Below are 23,152 nucleotides of genomic sequence, written 5' to 3'. Positions count from 1 at the left end.
CATATAGTATTTGTATACTTGGACTTTTAATAGCGTACTTCAACAAGAAATAATATGTTCATCGTTTATTTACAATGCTAATGCAAAAGTGACAAACTGGCATCTCTGCGGACAGCACGTACGCAGGGGTCCTTAGCATAGCAACCGCCGTTGCGTTCGTGGCAACGAACTGAAAACTGAAAACAAAGCAGGGAGGCGGGTGGCTGGAGGAGAGCGACCTCATCTGAAGAGACAAGGGTGCCACTCCCTGGATGATCCAATAATCATTCTGCACAAAATGCGCACTACAATATCTGCCCATTGTTTTCTGTGCTTATATCAAACGCCGGTTGAGCCACCAGCTACACCCTACATGATTGTCACTTCATTCTCTTCCCATTATTTTTCTTTCTCCACCTCTCTGCCTCTCAACCTCTCCACGTCTCCATCTGTGTATCTGACGTGGAAGAAACTACAATTCAGAGCCTTGAGTATAAAATGGCCTATAGCTGTGTACATTTACACTATTGTACAAGTCATGCATTCAAAATGTATAAAAGTCAAAGTACAAAAGTAGGTATCATCAGCACAACGTACTTAAAATATTAAAAGTATAAGCACGCATTATGCAGAATGACAACAGTCAGACCACCGCCCTGCACTCGTGTCATTGCTCTAAAGGATAAGTGGTCCACTAGGCAGTAATCAGACACAACTTGATCACGACTGGATCCCAGAAGGATCCCAGTTCTTTTAGTTGTCCACCAGATGTCGTAGGCGATTCACACAACAGATCTGACCTTGATATGAAAATTGATGATGAATCACAGTAACCTAGTATTCCTTTGTGGTACTTAAACTGTGTGAGAGATATCTTATTACAGTGACTTGTGTCATGATCACCTTATTTTAATATCTCTGTAATATTCATCGACCCACTGATGTTCCAGTTAATCCAATGTCTGGAAATTAAAGCATCATTCATTCTTAGAAATATACTATGATTAGAGAGGGAGGACATAGCCTATTTATACTGCTCTAGAGTGCTGCTCTTTATGTGAGATTAAAAGCATTTTTTTAGTATTTTAAAAAAGTATTCTCCACAATGTGGCCAAAATTGTCACCGTCGTGATGACTTCTTGGGAGTTATGCCGATTATGTGGAGTCATGCAGCTCACGAAGCTCTGGAAGTGGACGATTTAATAATTCATCACAGTGTGTCGGGACATGATGATGGGCCTGCTGTTTGCAAAATTTTTAAGTGGCCGCAGACAAAGTCTTGAGCTGAGACGCGCATCCAATGAGCGTCTCCAAAGACTGCCCCCTCCAAACGAGAGGTAGAGTTTCCATATTTTTACACATGACGAAAATGCATAAAGTCCACAGAAGGCAGCAGTCGACTCAGCACACACAGGTGGAGCATGGGAATGGGTCATGACCAGGAGGAGTTTGCACTGAGTGGACTTGTACGACCTGCATTGTTTTAAAGTCCTGCGCGTTGGATTATGCTCTTCATCTTGATCTGTGGCTCTCACCGCTTCTACTGATCTTGCAGATTAAAACATCGCTTGGTTTTCTCTGTTGGTCATTGCATTCTTTACTGGATGCAAACTTCGTCATGTTTATCAGAACAACTTTTCTCCTCTACTTTGTGGTGTCACTGTCAAAAGTTGTTCGCTGCATGGAAAGTGAACTTTGCTTCCCGATTATACTGGATAACCACCAGTATGACAGAGGGGATTCTGACAACGACGTGGATATCCTTAATGGAAAATGTGTCTTAAAAATACAAGCTTTCCAGCAGGAGTTAGTGATCGATTTACACCAAGACTCTAAATTCATTGCCCCTTCCATTTCTAACCAAGACGCATTCTGGCTCTCCAATACCGATGTGACCACTGACCTGAGCCGGTGTTTTTACTCCGGGTACGTGAATGGTGACCGCTATTCTTATGCTGCTTTGAGCCTCTGCAAAGGTTTACAAGGTGCATTTGGCTACCAAGGCTGGGAATATTTTATCAGCCCGGTGCAAAATGACACCAGAAGCGCAGAAAGTGCGCACGTCATCCGGCGCAGAACCAGCAACAACCTGAAGCTCAATTCAACCTCTAGGTGCGCAGTGGACAGCGACATAAGTCTCCAAGTTGCGCAATCGTTGGAGAAATACAAGCAACTAAAAGACTACAGCAATGTGACCGAAACGATGCTGAAGAGGATGGGGAGAGCCAAGAGGTTCGCTTCAATCCCCAGATACGTGGAGACGCTCATAGTGGCGGACGAGTCCATGGCGCTGTTCCATGGAGATGACCTCAAACACTACCTCTTGACACTGATGTCAGTGGCAGCGAGGCTCTATAAACACCCAAGTATTCTCAACTCCATCAGCATCGTAGTTGTTAAGATCGTGATTATATCCGAGGCGGACAAAGGACCCAAGGTGTCCGGGAACGCAGCCATGACGCTGCGGAACTTTTGCACCTGGCAAAAAAAGATGAACAAAAACAACGACAAGCATGCAGACTACTGGGACACAGCAATCCTGTTCACCAGACAGGTAATTTTTTTATTTTATTTGAGGTGATACTACAGGGTCTTGGGTAGCAGCTATGGGTAGAACGCGCAATTACGCACAGAAATGCGTAAATCTGTTAATTTTCTTTCTGCAAATATTTTTTCATCTTTCATCCCATTATGTTCCAAATAGTGACGACTGTGATGATTAGCCTATAATTATAACAATATTAACATCTTCCTGTGTACCTAAGGTATTTTTATATATGTTAAAACGGGAACCTGGTTAATGCTGTAGACTTTACATGACGGGCTCCCCCTCAAGCACTCCTGCTGTGTCAGTTAATTGGTTTGCTCTCAAAACATGCTCTCCACCTCTGGTGAACTCTGGGAACAGACGCTCAGTGAATATGCAGTCCATCAACACCATCACAGCTTTGACACTCAGGCTGGGGTCACACAGGAAATAACTTGAGCCGGAACAGAGAAATAGTCTTGATTGCTCTTCATGGATCCTTGGAGGATGATTTTATAGACTTGGAACCCACCTAAGATTTCTGCACTCCCAAATATTTGGCAGATGACACTGGGTCAGAGATGAAATCATTGCTCACATTGATGTGTAACCCACTTATGTATGATGAGCTGTCTGCCTTGTATAGTCTGGCCTGTTTGATTTAATTTGGATATATAAGACTCGGCAGCAGATACATGACATATAACCTATAACATTTGAATTACCTGTTGCTCAGTGAAATGGTCAACTGCAGATGCAATTACAGTCTCAAAGAGTTAAAGGTAACTTAATAAGGTGATAAATTACCTTTGGCCAAGGTCACTAACATGACACCATACATGATCGTATTATACCTCAAACAAGCGCCTGTTATACATGTTACTTTACCAAATGTAACGACAGTCAGCGCCCTCAGGGATGCGCTGGTCGGAAGTGTCTTATTTCTCTCAGCCGTTCCCATTCCTCCTCCAGCTGTGGGTTTTCCAGCCCTACCCACCACCTTGCCTGCTCCTCATTAAACAGGCCCCTGAAGGGGGAGATGGAGGGAGGGAGGGGTTGATGTAGGAGGGGTTCCTACATTCATGTTAGAGATGTCACATCCCTCCAATGTTTATACCTCACCTGCTCACTCCAAGTCTGAAACAAGCTGCTCCAGAGGGGCAGCTCTCCACAGCTGCAGTCAGCCTGCACGACTGCATCTTTACAACACATTCTTCACTCTGTCATACTCTTCCTCTCTCACTCATTAGAGTTTCTTTTTTGCTGTAAGACTCCTATGCACATACAGTATGCACTTCCTGTTTAAGTCATGGCACCTCACAGATTTTCCATATTTCAAATAAAAAAATCTTGGGTGTTTCCAGGTTTTGGGATCACAAGCTCTCTGTTTAAATGCTGTGGCCAGTCTACATGACCCCGTTCATAGTGAACTGAACCCTGCCTATAGACAGTGAGTCATGTGGCTGTAATCTGCTATATAAAGCAGAAATACAGGCGTCACTGTTTGAGTTAACATTATATTACACTGAATGAGTGACCTAAGCTACTTGGAGCAGCAAACTGTTACAAGTACTGTATTTCAACTGCACCAGAAGTGGTCCAACAAAGAAAATTTCTTGTCAGTGGATCTAACCTTTAAGTGTGAAAAACAGCTTCCTACTGATGGTAATTTAAACTAAACAAACAAAGAATGTAAATAATGTTTAAGAAGCTTCAGCACCTCATTTATCACCATCTGTCAAACCAAGCTTATAGTTAGATACAACAGTAATATATATGCTAGTGCATATGCCTGTAATGAACATCTCAGCTTTATTTATGAGTAAAGATACTAATGATTCTGTCACTTTACGAGTGTATACCAGAGTCCGACTAACATGGTCATGACATTGCATGTAAAAGTGCATTCTGCTCTTTATATTAGCAAAGGTAAAAAAATAAAAAAAAATCAGAAAACAGTCCATCGTCTGTCGATTCATGACATGGTGACTCAAAATTAGTCAGTGGTATTGTTTTAGTTTACTGTGGTTTTGCATCCATTGTCTGCTGTTTACCAGCCCACAGTGTAATTTGTAGGTTTTATGAAGACCAACTCGGTGTTGTCCAGAGGCAACCGTGCATGTCTTTAAACTCTGTAGCCAGCATGATCGCTGTGTAAAGTATGTAAGATTCCTCAATTCATTAAGTTACACAAAAAGTTCATTGTATGTGAACAGCCAGTCTCCAAAAGATTCAATCTTACTGTAAATCTGACAAATGTATATTTCTCCTTGGAGAGGGGGAGGTTGTACTTTACTTACATGATAGATAATGGGTTGACAAGGAAAAGAGAACACCCAAATATTTCCACATTTCATAAACTCTGTCTGTGATCTTGCTGTATCAGACCTATTTTTCCAGTCCTTGCAGTCGAGAGTTTCGAAAGTAACTGAAACTCTGAGCAACATGATACTTAATATTGCAATCAAAACACAAACTGATATAGGCCACGAGAGTTAAAGGACTGTAAATCTCTACACAAAGTGAAATGGAAATATTTCTTTACTGAGATAACATGCATATTGTCTTTAAATTGCAATATGCAAAGATAGATGACAGATGTGGGAAGTAGGTCATAGCAGAGAACAAACTCATTGACATTGCTGTTTCTTCTCCCCTGTTCATCTCGCAGTTTTTAGTTTTTGCTCATAAATGGCCCAAACTTTGAGATGTCGCCTGCACACATGAGCACATCTGGTCTAGATTTGCACTGGCCAACAATTGTGGTTTTGTGGTTCATTCTAGGAATGATTTGTCACAGTGCTCAAGGTCTTCACTTGGCACCGTGTTTTATGTGTACATTCACTGCAGCAGAGGATTGTGGGATTAAACCAGTGCTGTGCTTTATCTGTTATAGCTGACCAGCAGTGTTTTTCTGTGTTACTGGGTATGTAGAGACAGTGCTGTTTAGGGACCGGGCAGATGGGCGTTTCTCTGCGGTGGTTACTGCAGAAGTTGTCCCGTGATTAGGAGGCTCAGTCAACTGCTCCAAATGGATACTCACTAAGATTGGGGTTTAAAACTGTGCGGTGGAGAAATAGGTCATTTGGAAACTCTGCTCTGGCATGGAAATGTTATGATTGGGGACAGTTACATTACCTCATAGAAGAAGGTGTGCTCTAAACACTGTTGCCCACGAACAACACATAAAGACTGGGTGGTGGAAAGCCTTGCTTAACACTATTGAATCTTTTCCCAATCTCTGGAAAACAAATCTTACTGTAATAACAACAAGACAACTTAAAGGATCATTCCAGTTTATTGCAACTTTGGTCTTATTTTCATAGTTTAGTAATAATAACATTCTACTCACCAAGTTTATTGCTGGGGTCTGGGAACATGGTGACTTCACTTAAAAGAAGTCAGAGCAAGAAACACAAGAAGTTAGACGATTGAACAAGTTTCAAACAAACCCTTAGGTTAGTTAAACATTTTCGGTAGAGAAAACAAAACCCAACAGTAAAATTATTATCCAACTTTATGTTGTAAACATCCATCACAGTTTACAGATTGACTTCCTGGTTCAATTTTGACCTACCGTACTCACCATGGCTGTGCACACAGTTTTCTCGTGCAATGAGTAATAATTATCAACATTTCTGGAGCACTTACTTTTAGTTTTTACCTCCAACTAAAGTGGTTTAATCTGGGGAAACCTTTGGTTTGTTTACAACCTGTTTTTTCCCCCGTCGGATTTATAAACTGGAATTATTCTTCAAGTTCCACGTTCCGCTGGCTTCATCTTTAGCTCCGACCAGCTTAGATGCACTAATGCATGTTTTTTGTTGTTGTGCAGGACTTGTGTGGAGCCTCCACCTGTGACACTCTCGGTATGGCTGACGTTGGCACCATGTGTGACCCCAAGAGGAGCTGCTCTGTAATCGAAGACGATGGCCTGCCTTCAGCCTTCACCACAGCTCATGAGCTTGGTAAGTGGGCCTTGCCAGCACCATCCACCATTCAATACACATTAGATGATTCCCATAGTCCCTGAGCGCATACAGTATGAACATTCACAGATAAACGTGCATTCGTGAAAGACACCTGACATCTCCTTCCCTCTCGACAGGACATGTGTTCAATATGCCGCACGACAATGTGAGGGCCTGTGAGGACGTGTTTGGGAAACTGCAGGATAACCACATGATGTCTCCCACGCTCATTCAGATCAACCGTACCAGCCCCTGGTCCCCCTGCAGTGCTGCCATCATCACTGAATTTCTGGATAGTGGGCATGGTGAGTTTCTGTGTCCCTTGACCCCTGTGTTTGACTGCAAACAGGCTCATAGTGTGTTTGAAGAAGTGTGAAGCCAAAGTTAAGACAGACACAAGCTGTTATTAAGTGACCATGAGGCGGCCCACTGCTCGTATTGGTTAGGCGTTGATCACAGACTCTTCTTTTGACATTTTCTGGTTTTCACTCAAGTCTTCTCGGTTAACAGCCTCTCAATTTCCAATATGACTACAATCATTTGAGGTAAATGCCAGTAAGAGCATGATTGAATTTCAGCGTTCATCTATGCTTCAAATGTGACATCCGCCTAACCTCCTATAGTACCATGCTCATAGAAAAGCCAAGCAAAAAGCCAAAAAGAAATTCATTTGGTTGAATGCAGATTGTCTGCCAAGTATGACAGACCACAGGACTTGGCCCCGGAGCAACGCTAAAGTTTTATTTTAAAACTCCCTCACATTTGTCCCAAATTAGAGGGTTTGTTCTGGGGAGAGTCACCACAGTGGTTTGGACAGTGAGGTGTATCTGCCTAGCATTTCCCTTGCAGGTTTACTTCAAATAGACCAACTTTTTTGCTTCTTCTATTTAGTGATGGTCTGAGAACAAAACAACATAAACTGGTTGGGAGCAAGATACAGTAGAACATTTTGACTTCACAGGGTGTGATTTCTATGTAACAGTGTTGTAACTTGGTTTCTCCTTGCTGTCTGCCATAAATCTAGACTTCAAAAAGCAGCGGAGAGGAAAAAAAAAACATGTTGCCACATGTTTGAGGCAGTTTTCATGCCGTGCTGCACCCAAAATTATTCATAACCTGTTCATTTCTCCTCACAATGCCAGCTATTGTTTTGAATGATCACTCTTTGGAGAGAGAGAATAGGAAGGAAGAGGTGAGGTTCAGCTTATTCAGTCTAGAATGACTTGCTTATGCAGCATATTATTTAATCAGTGTGTTTCTTCTGCCAAATTTGCGGTGAAATGGGAGGAAACAAATTTGCCACCAGTTACAGCTCATTCGTTCACTCCCTCATTATCTCTTGTGAATTCACCACAACACAAATGGCATAATAAACAGTTCAAAGTAAGGGAACCCAGTTTTTCCCCCCTTCTTTTGGATGTGTAAATTCCCCATAAGGGTGAGAAATTGTGTTTGTCTTAGAGTGATAAAAACCTCCTCTTGGAACCCGTCTCATCCAATGACGTTGATCTTTCATGTTTCCAAGCACCTGCTCGTCAAACTCTTCCTGTCATTAGCCTGTTCCTGGAAAAGTTTCTGTGTCATTTATTGTAAATGGAGTTGATGCCTTCGACGGTGGCACTGTTTGCTAGCTGGATGTCATCTTGGTGGAGAGTTTAAAGCAATATTTTAAGCTCAAATCTAAGAGTTAGAGATTATTCTCATATAACTTTATCCCTGCAAGTCTTGCAACAAGGGTGGGATCAACATGAGAGGTTTTTAGGGGGATGTGATGGGGATGGGGGGCGCTCATGCTTGTGTGCATATGTCTGTGTGTGGTATGTGGTATACACTGCATCAAGCTGCACTTTCTGAAGCCCTGTTTTCAAGGAGGAAAAAGGAAAATATTTCGGTGAAATGTTTAAAGCATCAGCTTTAATAAATGGATATAAGTGCTCTCAGCTGGTCCTAAAAGCAGAGATAACAGAGGTTATTGCTTCAGTGTGTTGTTTACCTAATCTTCCTCTTCTAGGGGAGTGTTTGCTCGACCAGCCTCCAAAACCGTTGGTCCTCCCTGATGTGCTGCCGGGAGCGTCCTACATGCTTGAACGTCAGTGTGAGCTCGCTTTCGGTGAAGGCTCCAAGCCCTGTCCCTTCCTGCAGCCGCCATGCGGTCGTCTATGGTGCACTGGAAAGTCCAACGGCCATCTGGTGTGTATGACCCGGCACTTCCCATGGGCAGATGGCACCCACTGCGGGGATGGACGGGTCTGTGACCGAGGGGTCTGCACTGACAAACAGGTGCAAAATGTGAAGGTAAGAGTCACACACGGACTGATATCAACATACACCTTAACTGGGATGTGATTAAGGTAGGTCTTTGTTGTTATACCTTTTGCAATATGCTGCTGGTTTGTGTATTTCCAGGTGGACGGCCGCTGGGGCAAGTGGGGCCCATTCGGTTCCTGCTCACGCACGTGTGGAGGCGGCGTCCAGCTGTCTAAAAGGGAGTGTAACAACCCAGTTCCGTCAAATGGGGGTAAATACTGCCAAGGGGTTCGGGTCAAATACCGCTCCTGCAACCTGAACCGCTGCCCTGACACAGGTAAGAGTTTCTCAAAAACAGATAACTATGTCCAATGACACTTTTCCCCCTGAAGCATTCCCACCTCTCACCCTCTGCACCCCCTCCCTCCTCTCTGCGCAGGTAAGACTTATCGTGAAGAGCAGTGTGAGAGCAGCGGCCTCAGTTTCAACAGTAACCGTATTGCCCCCTCGGTGGTGTGGGTACCAAAGTACTCTGGAGTGAGCACAGATGACAGGTGTAAACTCATCTGCAGGGCGAATGGCACGGGCTACTTCTACGTCCTGGCACCCAAGGTAAACAGCTACACCTCAAATGTGTTCCAATAAACCAGTGTAAAGACGATTACACAAAAATCTGAAAACACTAAGGTTAGATATTTCAGAATTTGAGATATGCGGCCAAGATAACAGTGATTTCATGTGAATATACGTATGTCAGCCAGCTGCCTTTGGTCTAAGCGAACAGACTGAAGGAAGGAATGAAGGAGAGGAGAGTTTATCTTTTTCAGATAGCAGGGTGTGGAGTGAGCTTGAGCAGCAGTGAGAGAGAGTTCACACTTCACTCCATCATACTGGCTGAGGAGGGGTAGATAAGAGCACTCAGGGGACACGTAGCTCTGAATCATAGAGCAGCTGGATATTTTAAACACTGAACCATAAAATAAATTTACAGTAAACTGTGCGTTTAGTTTAGTTTAAAGCTTGAGCTGGATTATTGAGTGGAAATGGTTGAATAACTCTCAGCTTTTAGCTATGATTCAATGTAGGATGGAAAAACATCAGTGTGCTCACAACCACATTTCGCAAACTTATCAGCCACATACAGAGACGCAGTGTGAGGCTGATCTGGTTGACAGCCTTCCTGGTCATGTGTTAAGCTGAAGGTGAGGCTGAGAGGACCAAGGTGATGTTTGTGATAAGCTTGCACAAATATCCACTACAGAACATATAGTGTCTTACATCATCCTGGGACCTGTGTCTTTACTGTTTATTTTTAATGTCTGTTAATGGTACATTTATGAGGGAGAATGTAGAGAAAAGGAAGGTGCGTGACAACAGTTTCCAGTAGACTGTAGTAAAATAATTACAGGAACTGAGTAAAAACAGCTATATAACAGGAAATAGCTTAATTTAATATTTATGTGCAATCAGATTATTTCCTAAAAAGTATCTTAATGACCTGGAATAAAGTTTTAAATCAGAGTATGTTTGCTTCCTTTGACTTTTTACTTGGCTGACCTTAAAGTGTTTGTCCTCTCCAGGTCGTAGATGGCACTCCATGCTCCCCGGACTCCACAGGTGTGTGTGTACAAGGGAAATGTATTAAGGCTGGCTGTGATGGAAAAATTGGCTCCAACAAGAAGTTTGATAAGTGTGGAATCTGCGGCGGTGATAACAAGGGCTGCAAGAAGGTGTCAGGACTATTTACAAAGCCTGTGTGAGTAAAATCCACATCATCATAGAAAATATTGCTTACATCTTCCTTTTTTCCTCCCATACACCAACATGATAGCATTATCAATTCCACCATTATGAGATCTCATTGATTGTAATATGTTTTGGCATGCAGGCACGGCTACAACTTTGTGGTCATGTTGCCAGTGGGCGCAGCCAACATAGACATCCGTCAGCGAGGCTACAAGGGAATGAGGAGTGATGACAACTATTTGGCCGTGAAGAACAGTGAGGGTCATTACCTGCTCAATGGGAACTACATTGTGTCGGCTGGGGAGAGGGACATCGCTGTAAAGGGCAGCCTGCTGCGCTATAGTGGCACAGCCGGCCTCTCCGAGACCTTGCAGGCTGTGAAGCCCTTGGGAGAAGTCCTCACTGTGGAGGTGCTGTGTGCGGGAAAGATGACGCCTCCTCGCATCCGTTACTCCTTCTACCACGCCCGTCAGACCAAGGAGGACAAGACTCTGAAGAAGGAGGATCGCATAAACTCCCACAACAGTGTTCTGGCTGAGGATAGTGTCAAGGAGAAGGGAGGTGACACCCTGAAGAAGTCTTACAGCAAGGAGGATCCTGTTCTTGGGAAATGGATATCCACGAACTGGGACCAGTGTTCGGTAACTTGCGGCAGTGGGATCCAGAGGAGGATGGTGCAGTGTTTGAGAGCAGACGGGAAGCCAGGGTTGGACTGTGATTCTTCACAAAGACCGCCGGCCACCAGGGCTTGTGGAGACCCATGTCCAGAGTGGCATATTGGGCAGTGGTCGCATTGCTCCAGAACCTGTGGGAAGGGCTTCAAGAGACGACCGCTGCAATGCAAAACCCAAACTGGGCATCTGCTCCCGAGGGACCACTGCACTGGCTTACGCAAACCACAGGAGCTGGACTTCTGTAACCTAAGGCCTTGCTAGTGACTAGAAGCTAAACAAACTAAATAAACTACAAATCTTTGTCATGTTTTAAATGGACTGAACTGAATCCTCCTGCAAGCATCACTCAAACACCATGTCTGTCAGGTGCAGATTTTTCCTCCTGCATCATGGGACACTTGCTTGGAAGAACAACAAGAATAAAAGAAGGAGAGTGAAAGCCGCAGGATGAATGCTGGAAGATATTTTTCCCCTGCTATTACTCTGACTTCAAAAGACATTATCCAGGTCAAACTCTGATGGCAAAACAAGCGATCAATCGGGTTTACCTTATGAGTCTGGAACCCATTTTGTGTCATAATAATTGAACTGTACAGGTTTTAGTTAAGCAGGTTAAGTTTTAGTTTGGTCTTGCAAATAGATCAGTGAAGGCTGCTGTCCTTCAATTTTTCAAAAAGGAAATAAGACAGGATTGACAACTTTCTATATATTGGACTAAAATGTAACGCCTGTCTGCTACACAACACATTATAGAGAAAAAGACAACCCAATGAAGAATAGTACGCTTTGTTGACCATCTCTGACTTTTAAAGCCTTGGAATAGATTCAGAAATGAAATTATTTGTGTTGTTATACAGATGTAGCCTAGTTTTAAGATACTAGTTGGCCTCTGATGCATTTTTTGAATCAAATCCAAAGATATATTTTTGAATTTGTTGGTTTATAGTTGTTGCAAATCAAGGTTGATACAACATTGGGGAGATTTCACTGGAGATAGTAACAACCACTGTCATTTTGAACATCTTTACAACTAAAATGGGAAATAAATAATAATGATGCAGCCAGCCTTTCTCATCTTCATGGTACTAGGAAAAATCACCTGCACTGCAGACACTGATCTTCTGCAGACCTCACTCAGCACCAGTCATGGAAACAGTTTAAACTAGAATCTGAAGTCACACCAGTGGCTTTCGTAACAGATCTAACTAAGCAAATCAGGGCAGGAAACAAAGAGCAGCAGTTTGCTCCTTGTCAGCTGGTGTGGTCGCTAGCTCACAATGATTTCATCAGGCTGCATCCAACACTCCACTGCTCATCTGAGGTATGGGTTTAACCTGATATCACACACACACACACAATGCTCAGTTCTCTCTTTCTGTGTTCAACATGTTTGATTGCTTCCTTCATTTCCTCTATCATTTGACCACAACGATTGTCCTCTCAGTTCATAGTGTTCAGCCAGTTGTGAAGACTGTTAAGTCATGCCTGTCTGGCACAGTTATAGCAGATAATTTATTATCAATGAAACAATAAAGCGGAGGAGAAGAAAAAACTGGCAAGCTCTCTGTTATGCTGTACAGAATGTGTGTTTTCCTGGATCTCCTTGTTCATGGCCCCACAGCCTGAGCCAAGCTGTTCTTTCTACACACTCAATGAAATCCTGTAATCCATTATATTCTTGTTTTGTTTCTTAAAGGGGCCACATTGTCCAGTCCAACATCCAACTACAGGATGGATCCTGCATTAGTTGGATTATTATTTTTTATTTTTTAATCAGCTTTTGCACTTTGTACAGCAAAAGAAACCAATGACCTACATGGGCTGTACCGTATACTATGTATACATTTATTCAGCTCTGTGCAAAAATTTATGTAAATACTTTTTAAATCCTTTTTTTTTTTTTACACAGGCATTTGTAAGTGTCTTTGATTTCAGTATATTTATTCCAAAAATAAAGCCATTAATGAACAATTATAACTGAAACTTTGCATTTTTTTCTGTTCTACAATTATTTGACGTCAATTGCAATCATTTAATTTCATTTGACACCTAAGAGACTAAAGTCTTTCTAACATACACATTTATGAAGGGATGCCCTTTTCTTTTTTTGCATAGAATCCTTAAGAATCAAGCATTTCTAAGCTTTCTAAATATAAGACATCCACATTGGTCCATGACCTACCCTAGAAAAGAAGTCTTTCTTCAGCTGGAGTGAAGCGTACTTTTTCCCCAAGAGGGTTACTGAAGAAGAGAACTTGCGGAATCCATGCTGAGCAAACTTATGGCAAGGGTCAGCATTAAAATTAAACAGAAGAAAGAGAGGAATCAAACCAAGTATGTACTATAAACATGTGCCAGTACTATGTTTGAGTTCTCTGCTTATTCTCTGTGAAATATCCACATTAATTATCAGCTCTCACATCTGCAGCTACAGTAAGGGCAAAGGGGAGATGGGTGGCCAGCATGCCTTGTAGCATTTCACTGTAGCCTATAAATTCCACTTTGCCATGGATTTGTTTCACGGTCAACATTTCACACATGCAACTACAGATATTTTCCAATGGTTGTGCAGTGATGTGGACTTCCTCTCTGTGTCTGTGACCAGTCCAAGAATGCAGCTGTGTGTGAGAAGGTGGAAATTTTGAATTGTGCGATTTGGACACAATGACTTATGCATGTCTGAGCACTTTGAGAAAAAGGCCAGTGTCTAGCACAGGAGGTCTTGTTTCAGACATTTTTTAAACTTTTTGTGAAGGAAGCGATATGTCAAAAAAGGCCGACTAGTCTGACCTGGATAAGAGCAGATAGAAGAAAACCTGGAGGAGAGCCAGTGGAAATATTTATTTATTCCCCTAGTTGCCTCATTCCTGGGTTTACAGTCATATCTAGTTGCTGGTTTGATGGCTGTAATTGTGCCAGACTCCTTATCAAAAAGAATGCTTTTGGTTTGGAAAAATAAATCTCATACATCAGGAGGCCCATGTTATATTTGAACTTAATACTATGGGGATTAATGATCTCAATCTCTAAAACTGTGGGCAATTTATAGAATACACACTCTCATCGGAGTGATACTGACCTAGAGGAAGAGAAGATTTACAGCATGACTCCTCCAGTGTAGGAGGAAAAGGAGAGATAATGACAGAGAGTCTATCACATGACTGAAAATTACAAGTTGGACCCTAGCCATTGGTCCTTTTCAGATAGTTCTAGTTTGATATAATTTGGGCCTTATTTTTGTAGTTTTAGTCATAGTAATAGTCATTCCTATCTATTAATAACATTATTAATTGCTGAGGTTGATGAACAACACTGAAAAGGTTAGAAAAACTCGTTTGAGAGAGAAAACAAAGGTGAACTGTAAAATTATTGACCAAGCTGTCCTTTGTAAATAACCATCATAATTTACAGACGGACTTCCTGGTCCATCTTTGCCATCCTTACTGTAATTATGTTTGTGCAGTTTTCCTGTGCAATGAAAGATTATCACAGACATTTTGGTGTTACCTCCTGGTTTAAATAACTCTGGGTAAACTAGTGGCTTGTTTACAACTCATTTGATCATGTAACTGCTCATGTTTTTTGCCCAGTCAGACATTTGTAGTGATGTCACAGTGTTCACAGACCTCGGCAGTGACTTTAGTGAGTACAACATTGCCATATTTGATAGAAATGATAGCCAAAACTACAAAAGTAAGGCTCATGTTTTAATACTTGTACAATAATGTCCTTCAGTAAATCACTGACACACTAACTGGTCCTGCATACAAAACAACCCTTACAATTAAACAAATATGCAGAGGCTTTGCTTGCAATCATTTTATTTTATGTCTGCAAACAATAAGTCATTTCACTCAACACTGCTGCAAGGGCTTGGCCACCAGTGCATCATTGCATTTCCTGTTTAAAAAACAACTAATTCCTGACTACAAATTCTTTTGCTCCCTTTTTATGGTTCCCCTACCAAGGAAAGACTTACCCTTAATTAGTAAAACCATTATACACTGGTGAAGAGCTGAGAGCTTCTGGAGGTAATTAGGGTGAGGAGCCCAGTGACGAATTTTGTATGTGGCGTCTTCTGTCTGATCAGCAGCAGATTTTTGTTCTTGCGGCTATTGCTGAGTCGGGTGGACTGCACACCACAGACCATTTTAAAAGATATCCACTCTCAAAGAAGTGCTTTGTACATAGTCCATGTGATTCTGAATGGGTACATGGAAAGGCCCGATGAGCAGCCTCATTAATGCGCATCTCTGAGGAGGTCTGCTGACTGCAGCAGGAACTGGATCTGTCTGCAAACAATAGTGATGACAGATTCACAGCTGACCTCTGCTCATGGAAAACTATTCTAATGACTCAGCTTAGTGAATTAAACTGCATGCCACTATTTTGACACATTCAGGTTTATTGTGTGGTGGTGGCTTCGTCAGCCACCAAACATAATGATCAAGTCAAAGCAATTCTCGGAACAAGGCATTATTTAGTCCTCTGCTGCACTGTTGAACTTACTGAGTAGCTATTAAAAAGCTTAACTTTATCTCATAAAAGATACCGTGTCTTTCCATATGAAAGGATCCATGTCCCAATCTGGAATTCATTTGTTTGATGCTTGTTACAGTTTGATGTGAACATGCATACACAAGGAATGTGCAAACATTGCAGAAAAGCTTCCTGATACTTCTATTGTTACAGAATTACAGTAAAAGTTGACTCTGGTGGCAAAGTGTGGCTCAGCTCCAAGTCTAACAAAGATGGGTTGGACACCTGTCACTGAAATGCTCATCTTCGACCTCACTTGAGGAGGGGTATGTATGAGGATGAACGTGAAGGAGAAGGTAACACGTCTGCTCTACTTTTTCTCTTCGTCGTCTGCATTGAATATTCAGAAATCCAAAAATTTTGTTCATTTTCGGGCCCAATCTGAATTTCTGGTTTATAATAGCTTTTTTGGGGGGGGAACTTAAAGCACTAAATTATAAGAAAGGACAAAAAACAGACTGATACAGGGAGAATATTTGAGATCTGAAAAGAGATACACCGCTGACTTCAGTATGCTGCTTCTGTGATGTGTCTATGTGAGGTCACTGAGGACATTCCTTTGGCCAGAGCTTAATATTTACTAAATCTCAGGGCATTTAAGAGGAGTAATGACCACTTTCTGAACCCAAGCATTTAGTGTCAGTGCTCTGAATGCAAAGCTTTGATAGCAGTTTGCACAATGCAGACATTTTATACTTTATCCACATTGTTCATGAAAGAGACACCAGACACCATAGGAAACAGCCTTTTACCTGTTTGCAGTGGGAATGAATGATGTTAAGCCTGGCATTTTAAAGAGCTGCTAAACCAACATTTTACATTATCTACAGTGATATCAGTACACACTACTTCAGATGTGTACTTCTGTGAGTGTGTTTAGTGACAACAGCAAGCATTTATACTTGACATTGGAGAAAACAAACAAGAGGGAGAGAGAGAGGCTAAATTTGTGTGTAGAAACTTGTTTGCCAAGTAGTGTAATGGTCCCAATATCTGTACATCATCTGAGTCACTGATTGACATTTTGTCAAGAGGAGGCTAGTCTCATGATACTAGATAATTGGAGATCTCCGCCTACCGAAGTCTGGGGATTTCTTACCGGAAATTATGCTCTCCCTCCATTCCCCTCCGTAGTGAACTGCATGTCACCGCCCTAATATGAAGGGCTGCCCTAAAGACTTTGCGGTCGGTTTTCCACTGCAGGGTTTTTTTTAAACACGCTAATTGTTTCCACCCAGTTTTAACAACGAAACCTGGGAGATTGTCCTCAGTTTCTGTGAGCGAAGCAGCTGAACTGTGAGTGTAAGAGAAGGCTATCATAACACTGTTGGACACCTTCATCAGGGTCCAGCTGAGATGAGGCCCTGTAGGCGATATTGTCCATGTCCAACCATGAGATACATTAGAACCTCTGACTGTCTGCTTCCAGTCAGACTGAAGCAAAATGAATGCAGTGTTACCAGTACTAGTTTCTAAATACAGGTGGTACAGGAAATTTGATCAGGACAAAGTGAAGCTGCACTCACCACAATTCTTTTGTTGCATGTTCGGGAAGGTTGCAGCAGGGCCTGTTGCTGTCCAGATTGTCAGTCAAACTGTCAAGAGAGTAAAAAACTAAAAAAATTCCTTTATTTACCACATTTGGAGAGAGAAACAAACCTGACACACCAGATGGTTTCTTACACAGAACCATCTGAGAAGTCGTCCTCGGAAACTGTTTGGAAAAGGGCAGGCGCTTTCAAAAAATACTTGGCAGGTGATTGGATGAATCATCTATCACTGTCTATCACTGTCGTACCTTGTGAGGCAGTTATGTTCGTGGCACTGATTGCAGGCTTCAAGCACATAACTTGAAGCCTGGCAAGATGGATCTCATAATGTTGCGATCTCAAGAATCCAGCTGACTTGCAAGGTAAGAGAAAAACACACCTCTATTGGAAAGAGGCCATTACTAGAAACAGGCTTTTGATTTGCTTTTCTTAAATATATTCATAGTATATTTTATCATGTCTTAGAGCAGTGTTTTCCAACCATTTTTACTTGTGACCTATTAAAACAAACATACAAAAAAAGCCTCTTGTGACCTCTCGTCAGCTGTTGCATACATCTACTGGTTGTGACCAGTTAAAACAATATGATTTTGTCTTTATCTTATTTTTAGAAGCCTCAAGAGGTTAAAAAAATTCATAATTCACTAGAAAGGGGGTAAAGATTATAAGAGTATGGAAAAATAAACATAATTTTATGTTGTTTCTGGTTCCTGTGCGGTTAATCATCCCCTGACTCCTGAGATTTATCTTGTGGGGGTCCAGAACCCCAGTTTGGGAACCACTGTTTTTAAGGAACGCCCTTCATTTTTCAGATCCCCTCCAAGTTGTCATATTATTTGCTGTTGTTTCACATTAAAACACTTTATTTAAGTACCAGCTTTTATTAGAGAATTTAATGAATGTTGCACCCACTGAAAAACCTCCAACACACATCCAGATGCTTTTTTTGGAGTAAATGCAATAATATATTGGTAATGGTAGCACATCGCAGTATTGCTATGACATTAAAAGATCCTACCAGTGTCGTAAAAGTGTGAACTTGACTTGTTAATTTGTCAGTATTCGAGTAGTTTGAATTTACTCTGCATCGCCCAACATGTGACCTCGAGCTATTGAGTTAAAGTGCCTGAGGGAATTCAATCACAGCAAAACGTTCACATTTTAAACAGAAACATGAACATTCTGGTTCTTTTTGTTACACGTGGAGTTATATGAGTTTCTATGCATTGCATGGACAAACATGGAACACATTCCTAATGTGAGCATTTGGGGAGAATATTGATTAAGCCATACCAAAAACATCTGCAGTACAAAACAGCATCACTGATGTATGTGTTAGATGTATTTTGCTGCGCTGGGAGCTGTTATATAAGTTCAGTTTAGTTCTCTCTGCTCAAGCCGTGGGTGGAAGGTACATTGTTGATAGTCAGACGAGCCAAAACTTGAGTGCAAGAGTGGTCAGTATGTAACAGTGCATATACATCAATGTTCAAACACAACACGAAAGCCCTGTAATGCAGCCAGCTGAACATTGCTTCAATGCAGCTGTATGAGAAATAATTTAATGTTTCATTTGAGTTGCTCATCCAAAGGCACACCATCAGACCTAAATATGAGGTTTCATATTCAATTTACTCTAATCAAGGGGTGTTTAAAGTTTCAGAATGAAGAGAGAGTTTAAGTAGAACCATGTGTGTCTTTATAAGAGGGGATATGGTAAGGACCCAAAAGTGGGGGGCTTGTTTTAGAGATCTGACATTTATTCTTCACACTATAATTTGGATCACAAAGACAAACCCAGGCAAATGAAAAATATGGCATCAATCATGGAGCTGTGATCAAAGTCACAGAGAGTATACAGAACACTGAGAGAGCAGGACACGAGCTGGCTGCTTTGGCTGCTCACAATCTTGCTCATGGATGTTTTGGGTGGTCTGGCAGCTTTGGGTCCTTTGTTTAACCCCAACTCAGAGCAAATTTGACTTTACTAAAACGTGTCCAGGAATAGTCCAGCGGTAGCTCGCCAGAAAATTTACAAAAAGTTACCCCTTTGCAAATGAATGCAATCTGTAATTCATTTTCTCAAGTTTCAGGAGTATTCACTGGAATACATCGAAGGATAAAAAAAAGTATTGCTCGTGCATAATGTGTTCAGGTGAAGGTTTCATTTGCAGCAATGTGGAGCAAACTCTCTTATACTGCTGGGAGTTTCTGGCTGGCTGTGGCTCTTGGTTTCAACAGGGAATGCTAATGATGCTTGCAAGCCATTTTAGGGAAACAAAATGGCAAGTTTTTCCTACAAAGTGACAAGTTCCTGGCGGAGACGAATAATCTGCTGAATTTCAAAACGTCAAGTTATGCCTTTAACCTTGGCCCAGAAGAGAAGTAAAGTCCTGCTGCCTGCGGTTAGTATGTGTTTGGATTTTGGCCACATCAGTCTGGCCCTGCCAGTCCCCAAAGACTGAGTTCACTTCTCATTGGCCAAGCATCTTGAAGGGAGAAGTGAGAGGATGAAGTCATATGGTGATGCTATAAATCTATAAAACTGAGTGTTTAACAGGAGTAAGGCCATTTTATTCTACTGTATCTCTATCTGAATTAAAATGTGGACCACAATGTGCAAGAGACAACGTGGCAGTATAAAGGTTACTTGTCCAAACCTTAAGTCTCTAATCCCTAAATGAGTAGTTGAGAGCTCTAATTATAAGTTGTGATTTATGAACAAGAAGAGTCGAGGCTGGGATCTTACTAATGTAAACCTGCTGTGGGTAAAACACCCTCAAACATGCCTGGAAAATGCATCAGATCGGGTTCTATTCAGAAGACACACTGTAAGGTTATATGCTGCAGCGTGGATAATGCTCATGTAAAGCATTGCATACGTAAAATCATGTTCAGTTTGTTGAGAAAATATGCAGAGAGACATGCACACTTGTTTTAAATTGATACATCTCCATAGATAGAGAAACAAAGTTTGTGTACTTCACATACTTCAGAATTATTACTTTTCTGATCTCAAATAACATTGTGAATGACACAAACCTGAAGCTCAGGTCAGGCTGTTCAGGTCAAGATGTTCAGGTCAAGATGTTCAGGTCAAGATGACATGCACATGTGTAAGTGGATGTGAAACAAATCATGAACAAAGAAAACAAGTGAGAAGCAAGGAGAGAAACTAGTGTTTCTAGCAGAACAATGAAAGAGCAGCAGAACTTCCTGTTGGCTTCTAATGTCAGCATGGGGTGAACTGGAATTCATATCAGAAAAGCAGCCCCATGTGAAGTCATTAGTCGTGGTAGGGGATAAATTGCGAATACTGCTCAGGTCTCGCTTGTGTTTTGCCGAAGTGTACGGTAAGTGTCGTCATGTATCCGATCTCATTACTCATTTTGCTTCTTTTTGTTCAGTTTTCTTGATCAAGCTTCAGTCCCATCAAAAATTAAACCAACACAAAATAAATCTCTCGAGTTCTCGTCATACAGTCTGTTATTAAGATATACAAACATATATTGAAAATGCAGTTATTATATTTATGGAATGACTTCTAGAAGAACCAGACTTGACAGATTATTTTCATTGCACTTCTGTTCTTTGGTGCTTCAGTTTATACGACTATTTTCGTAGTCCTGTGAGTCTGATTTATCAATCCAGCCTCAGGTCATCATTCTCCAGCTGCGACACTAAAAGATTGACATGAGTAATGATTCAGATTATGATGATGAATAATGTCTGTTTTCTTTTCTAAGTTTCCTATTGAAGTGAAGGAGACCAACAATTGTGACATGACTGAATGCCAGAAGTACTTGGACAGATTAAAAACAACCTATAAATGCTCATCTCCCAGGGGACAGAGAGGAAGGTGTAGACAGTTTTTACAAGATGACAGTTTATTTCATGCGCTGACTGTGATAGATTTAAGGAACAATAGAAGTCAACTCTCTATCTCTCTCATCCAACAGAATGAAAGTCAGTAAGAACGTTTTTAAAATGCTTACGTTTCCTCTCCCTCTTCAGTTAGAAACTTCTTCATATTCTGAAATTGAAGGGCTTTAACAAATCTTTATTCAAAAAACATCCAACAAAAAGAGGAGAACCCCACCCTCATTGCTAACGGTGACGTCCTACAGTATCTGAGACTAACAAAGGATGTTCATAAATGAAGTGAAAGGTCATAAATGCAGAAGTTCTCAGTCATTACAGTTTTAGAGTTTGTTCTGTAAAGCAAATGTTTCCACTGTAATTACCGAATCGTTCCAGGCGAAACACTAAAAACACACTGACTTTCCCCTTAGGGCATCAATACATTTATGGTTAATGAAAAACAAAATACAATAAAACAACATATGGTAATGATAGTCCCTCTTTTATTTTCCTCACTGCACAACTCATTGCCACTTTAGCTAGAGTGTGCTTGTGAAGGTAATCATAGCTTTATGTCATTTTATGTAATGTTTTTAAAGAGGCACACGGACCAATAAGAGCCACTTGACAACTGCTATTGCCCATTTTGAGAGTAATTAAGTCAAGGGCTGATATATTGACTTTTTAAATACTGTCATACTGGTCTGTTATACTACAAGCTGATTTTAAACAGTGCAGCTTTTTGTCAAAGACACAAGCTGTACTAAATACTCAAACAGTGAGCAGATAGTAACCTATTTTTGTAGAATTTGTAGACTTAAAGGAGATGTTTCATGCACACTTCCAGGTATATGTTTTTATTCTATATCTTTGCATGATTTACAGTTTAAAAAAAAAATCATTATTTATCTTATACTGGTCCTTTATGCAGCCCCTCAGTTCAGCCTCTGTCTGAAACAGGCTGTTTTAGCTCCTGTCTCTTTAAGGCCCCCCTCCCGATGAGCCCACTCTCTTCTGTTTGGCCAGCATCTGGATGCTGTGTCTCGGCACAGGAGGCTAAGTAAACATTAGTTGTAGGATTTCACTTCTTTTTCTCACTCTTTACTTGAAATGTAAACTTCTCAAAAACATCCGTACATGTATGAGATGAAATCTGATCCAAATAACACAAGAAATGTGTGGAACAACCTTAGCAACAGCCTTAGCAACAAAGGCTACCAACAGACGGCTGTTTGTAGGCATGCGCAACGAGCTGATGTCACCAAAAGGAGGAATTAGAGATAACACTGCAAATGAAGCATTTGGAGCAGGCTGAAGCCCGGGCTTTTGACTTGCAGGGAGCATTTTTACATATGTTCACTTCAAGTTTTTGACTGTTTAACATAGACATCCCACATTATAACAGTATCAAAATAACAGAAAATCACAAAAAGCACATGTCCCCTTAAAACCTTTAAAAGACAACTTTAAAGACTTCTCATCTGTTCTGACTATAAAAAAAATGTAAAAGAAATATGCTTTGTACTTGTACTGCATTTTGAAATCAGAGGGTTTGGCACCCACTGTACCTTGGTACAATACTACCTTTTCCCTACAATTCACATAAGTTGAATTGACACTATCACTGACATTTGAGTATTGATTTTTGGCTACTTTCCTGGTATATTGAAGAATTCTTTGACTCTAATGCAGCCTACAATTGAACTTGCAATGCTCTTTTTTTGAAGTTGCAGCCTTAAATAAATTACAAGTCAAGTGAGGTATGAAGCATTTGATGTTCTGTCACAATATGATTTGTAGGACACAAAAGACACCAAATCAATGAGGATAAAAACAACAAAAGCCGATCAAAATCTCCAAGGAAAATAAACCATTAACACATACATAACATGGCTTTGGTTGGACAGAGATACAGTATCAGTCAGCTGGGTAATTTATGGATATTCAAATTGAAGGGAGTCCCGTAAGCCGAATAAGCTCTACCTTTAAATGATCTGGACTGAAACACAGGAGGAGTCAGGAAAGGCGGAGTGATGAGAAAAATAAATCACAACACTA

At 41.2% G+C, this 23,152-nt stretch overlaps 1 protein-coding gene across 1 annotated transcript; it reads left to right on the top strand.

The window, feature by feature from the left end:
* The first annotated feature begins 1,151 nt into the window (after nt 1-1,151).
* LOC137195482 (A disintegrin and metalloproteinase with thrombospondin motifs 15-like) lies at nt 1,152-13,121 on the top strand. The gene is made up of 8 exons (XM_067607872.1): nt 1,152-2,533; nt 6,342-6,474; nt 6,615-6,782; nt 8,489-8,772; nt 8,884-9,061; nt 9,164-9,336; nt 10,305-10,480; nt 10,613-13,121. Exons 1-8 carry the CDS (start codon nt 1,598-1,600, stop codon nt 11,403-11,405), a joined length of 2,841 nt encoding a protein of 946 aa, XP_067463973.1. The 5' UTR covers nt 1,152-1,597; the 3' UTR covers nt 11,406-13,121.
* Nucleotides 13,122-23,152: the final 10,031 nt, after the last annotated feature.

The sequence above is a fragment of the Thunnus thynnus genome, chromosome 13 (genome assembly GCF_963924715.1).
Source record: "Thunnus thynnus chromosome 13, fThuThy2.1, whole genome shotgun sequence".
NCBI classification, from domain to species: domain Eukaryota; kingdom Metazoa; phylum Chordata; class Actinopteri; order Scombriformes; family Scombridae; genus Thunnus; species Thunnus thynnus.
The sequence above is the reverse complement of the archived record's forward strand: the minus strand, read 5'-3'. Positions and strand labels throughout refer to the sequence as shown.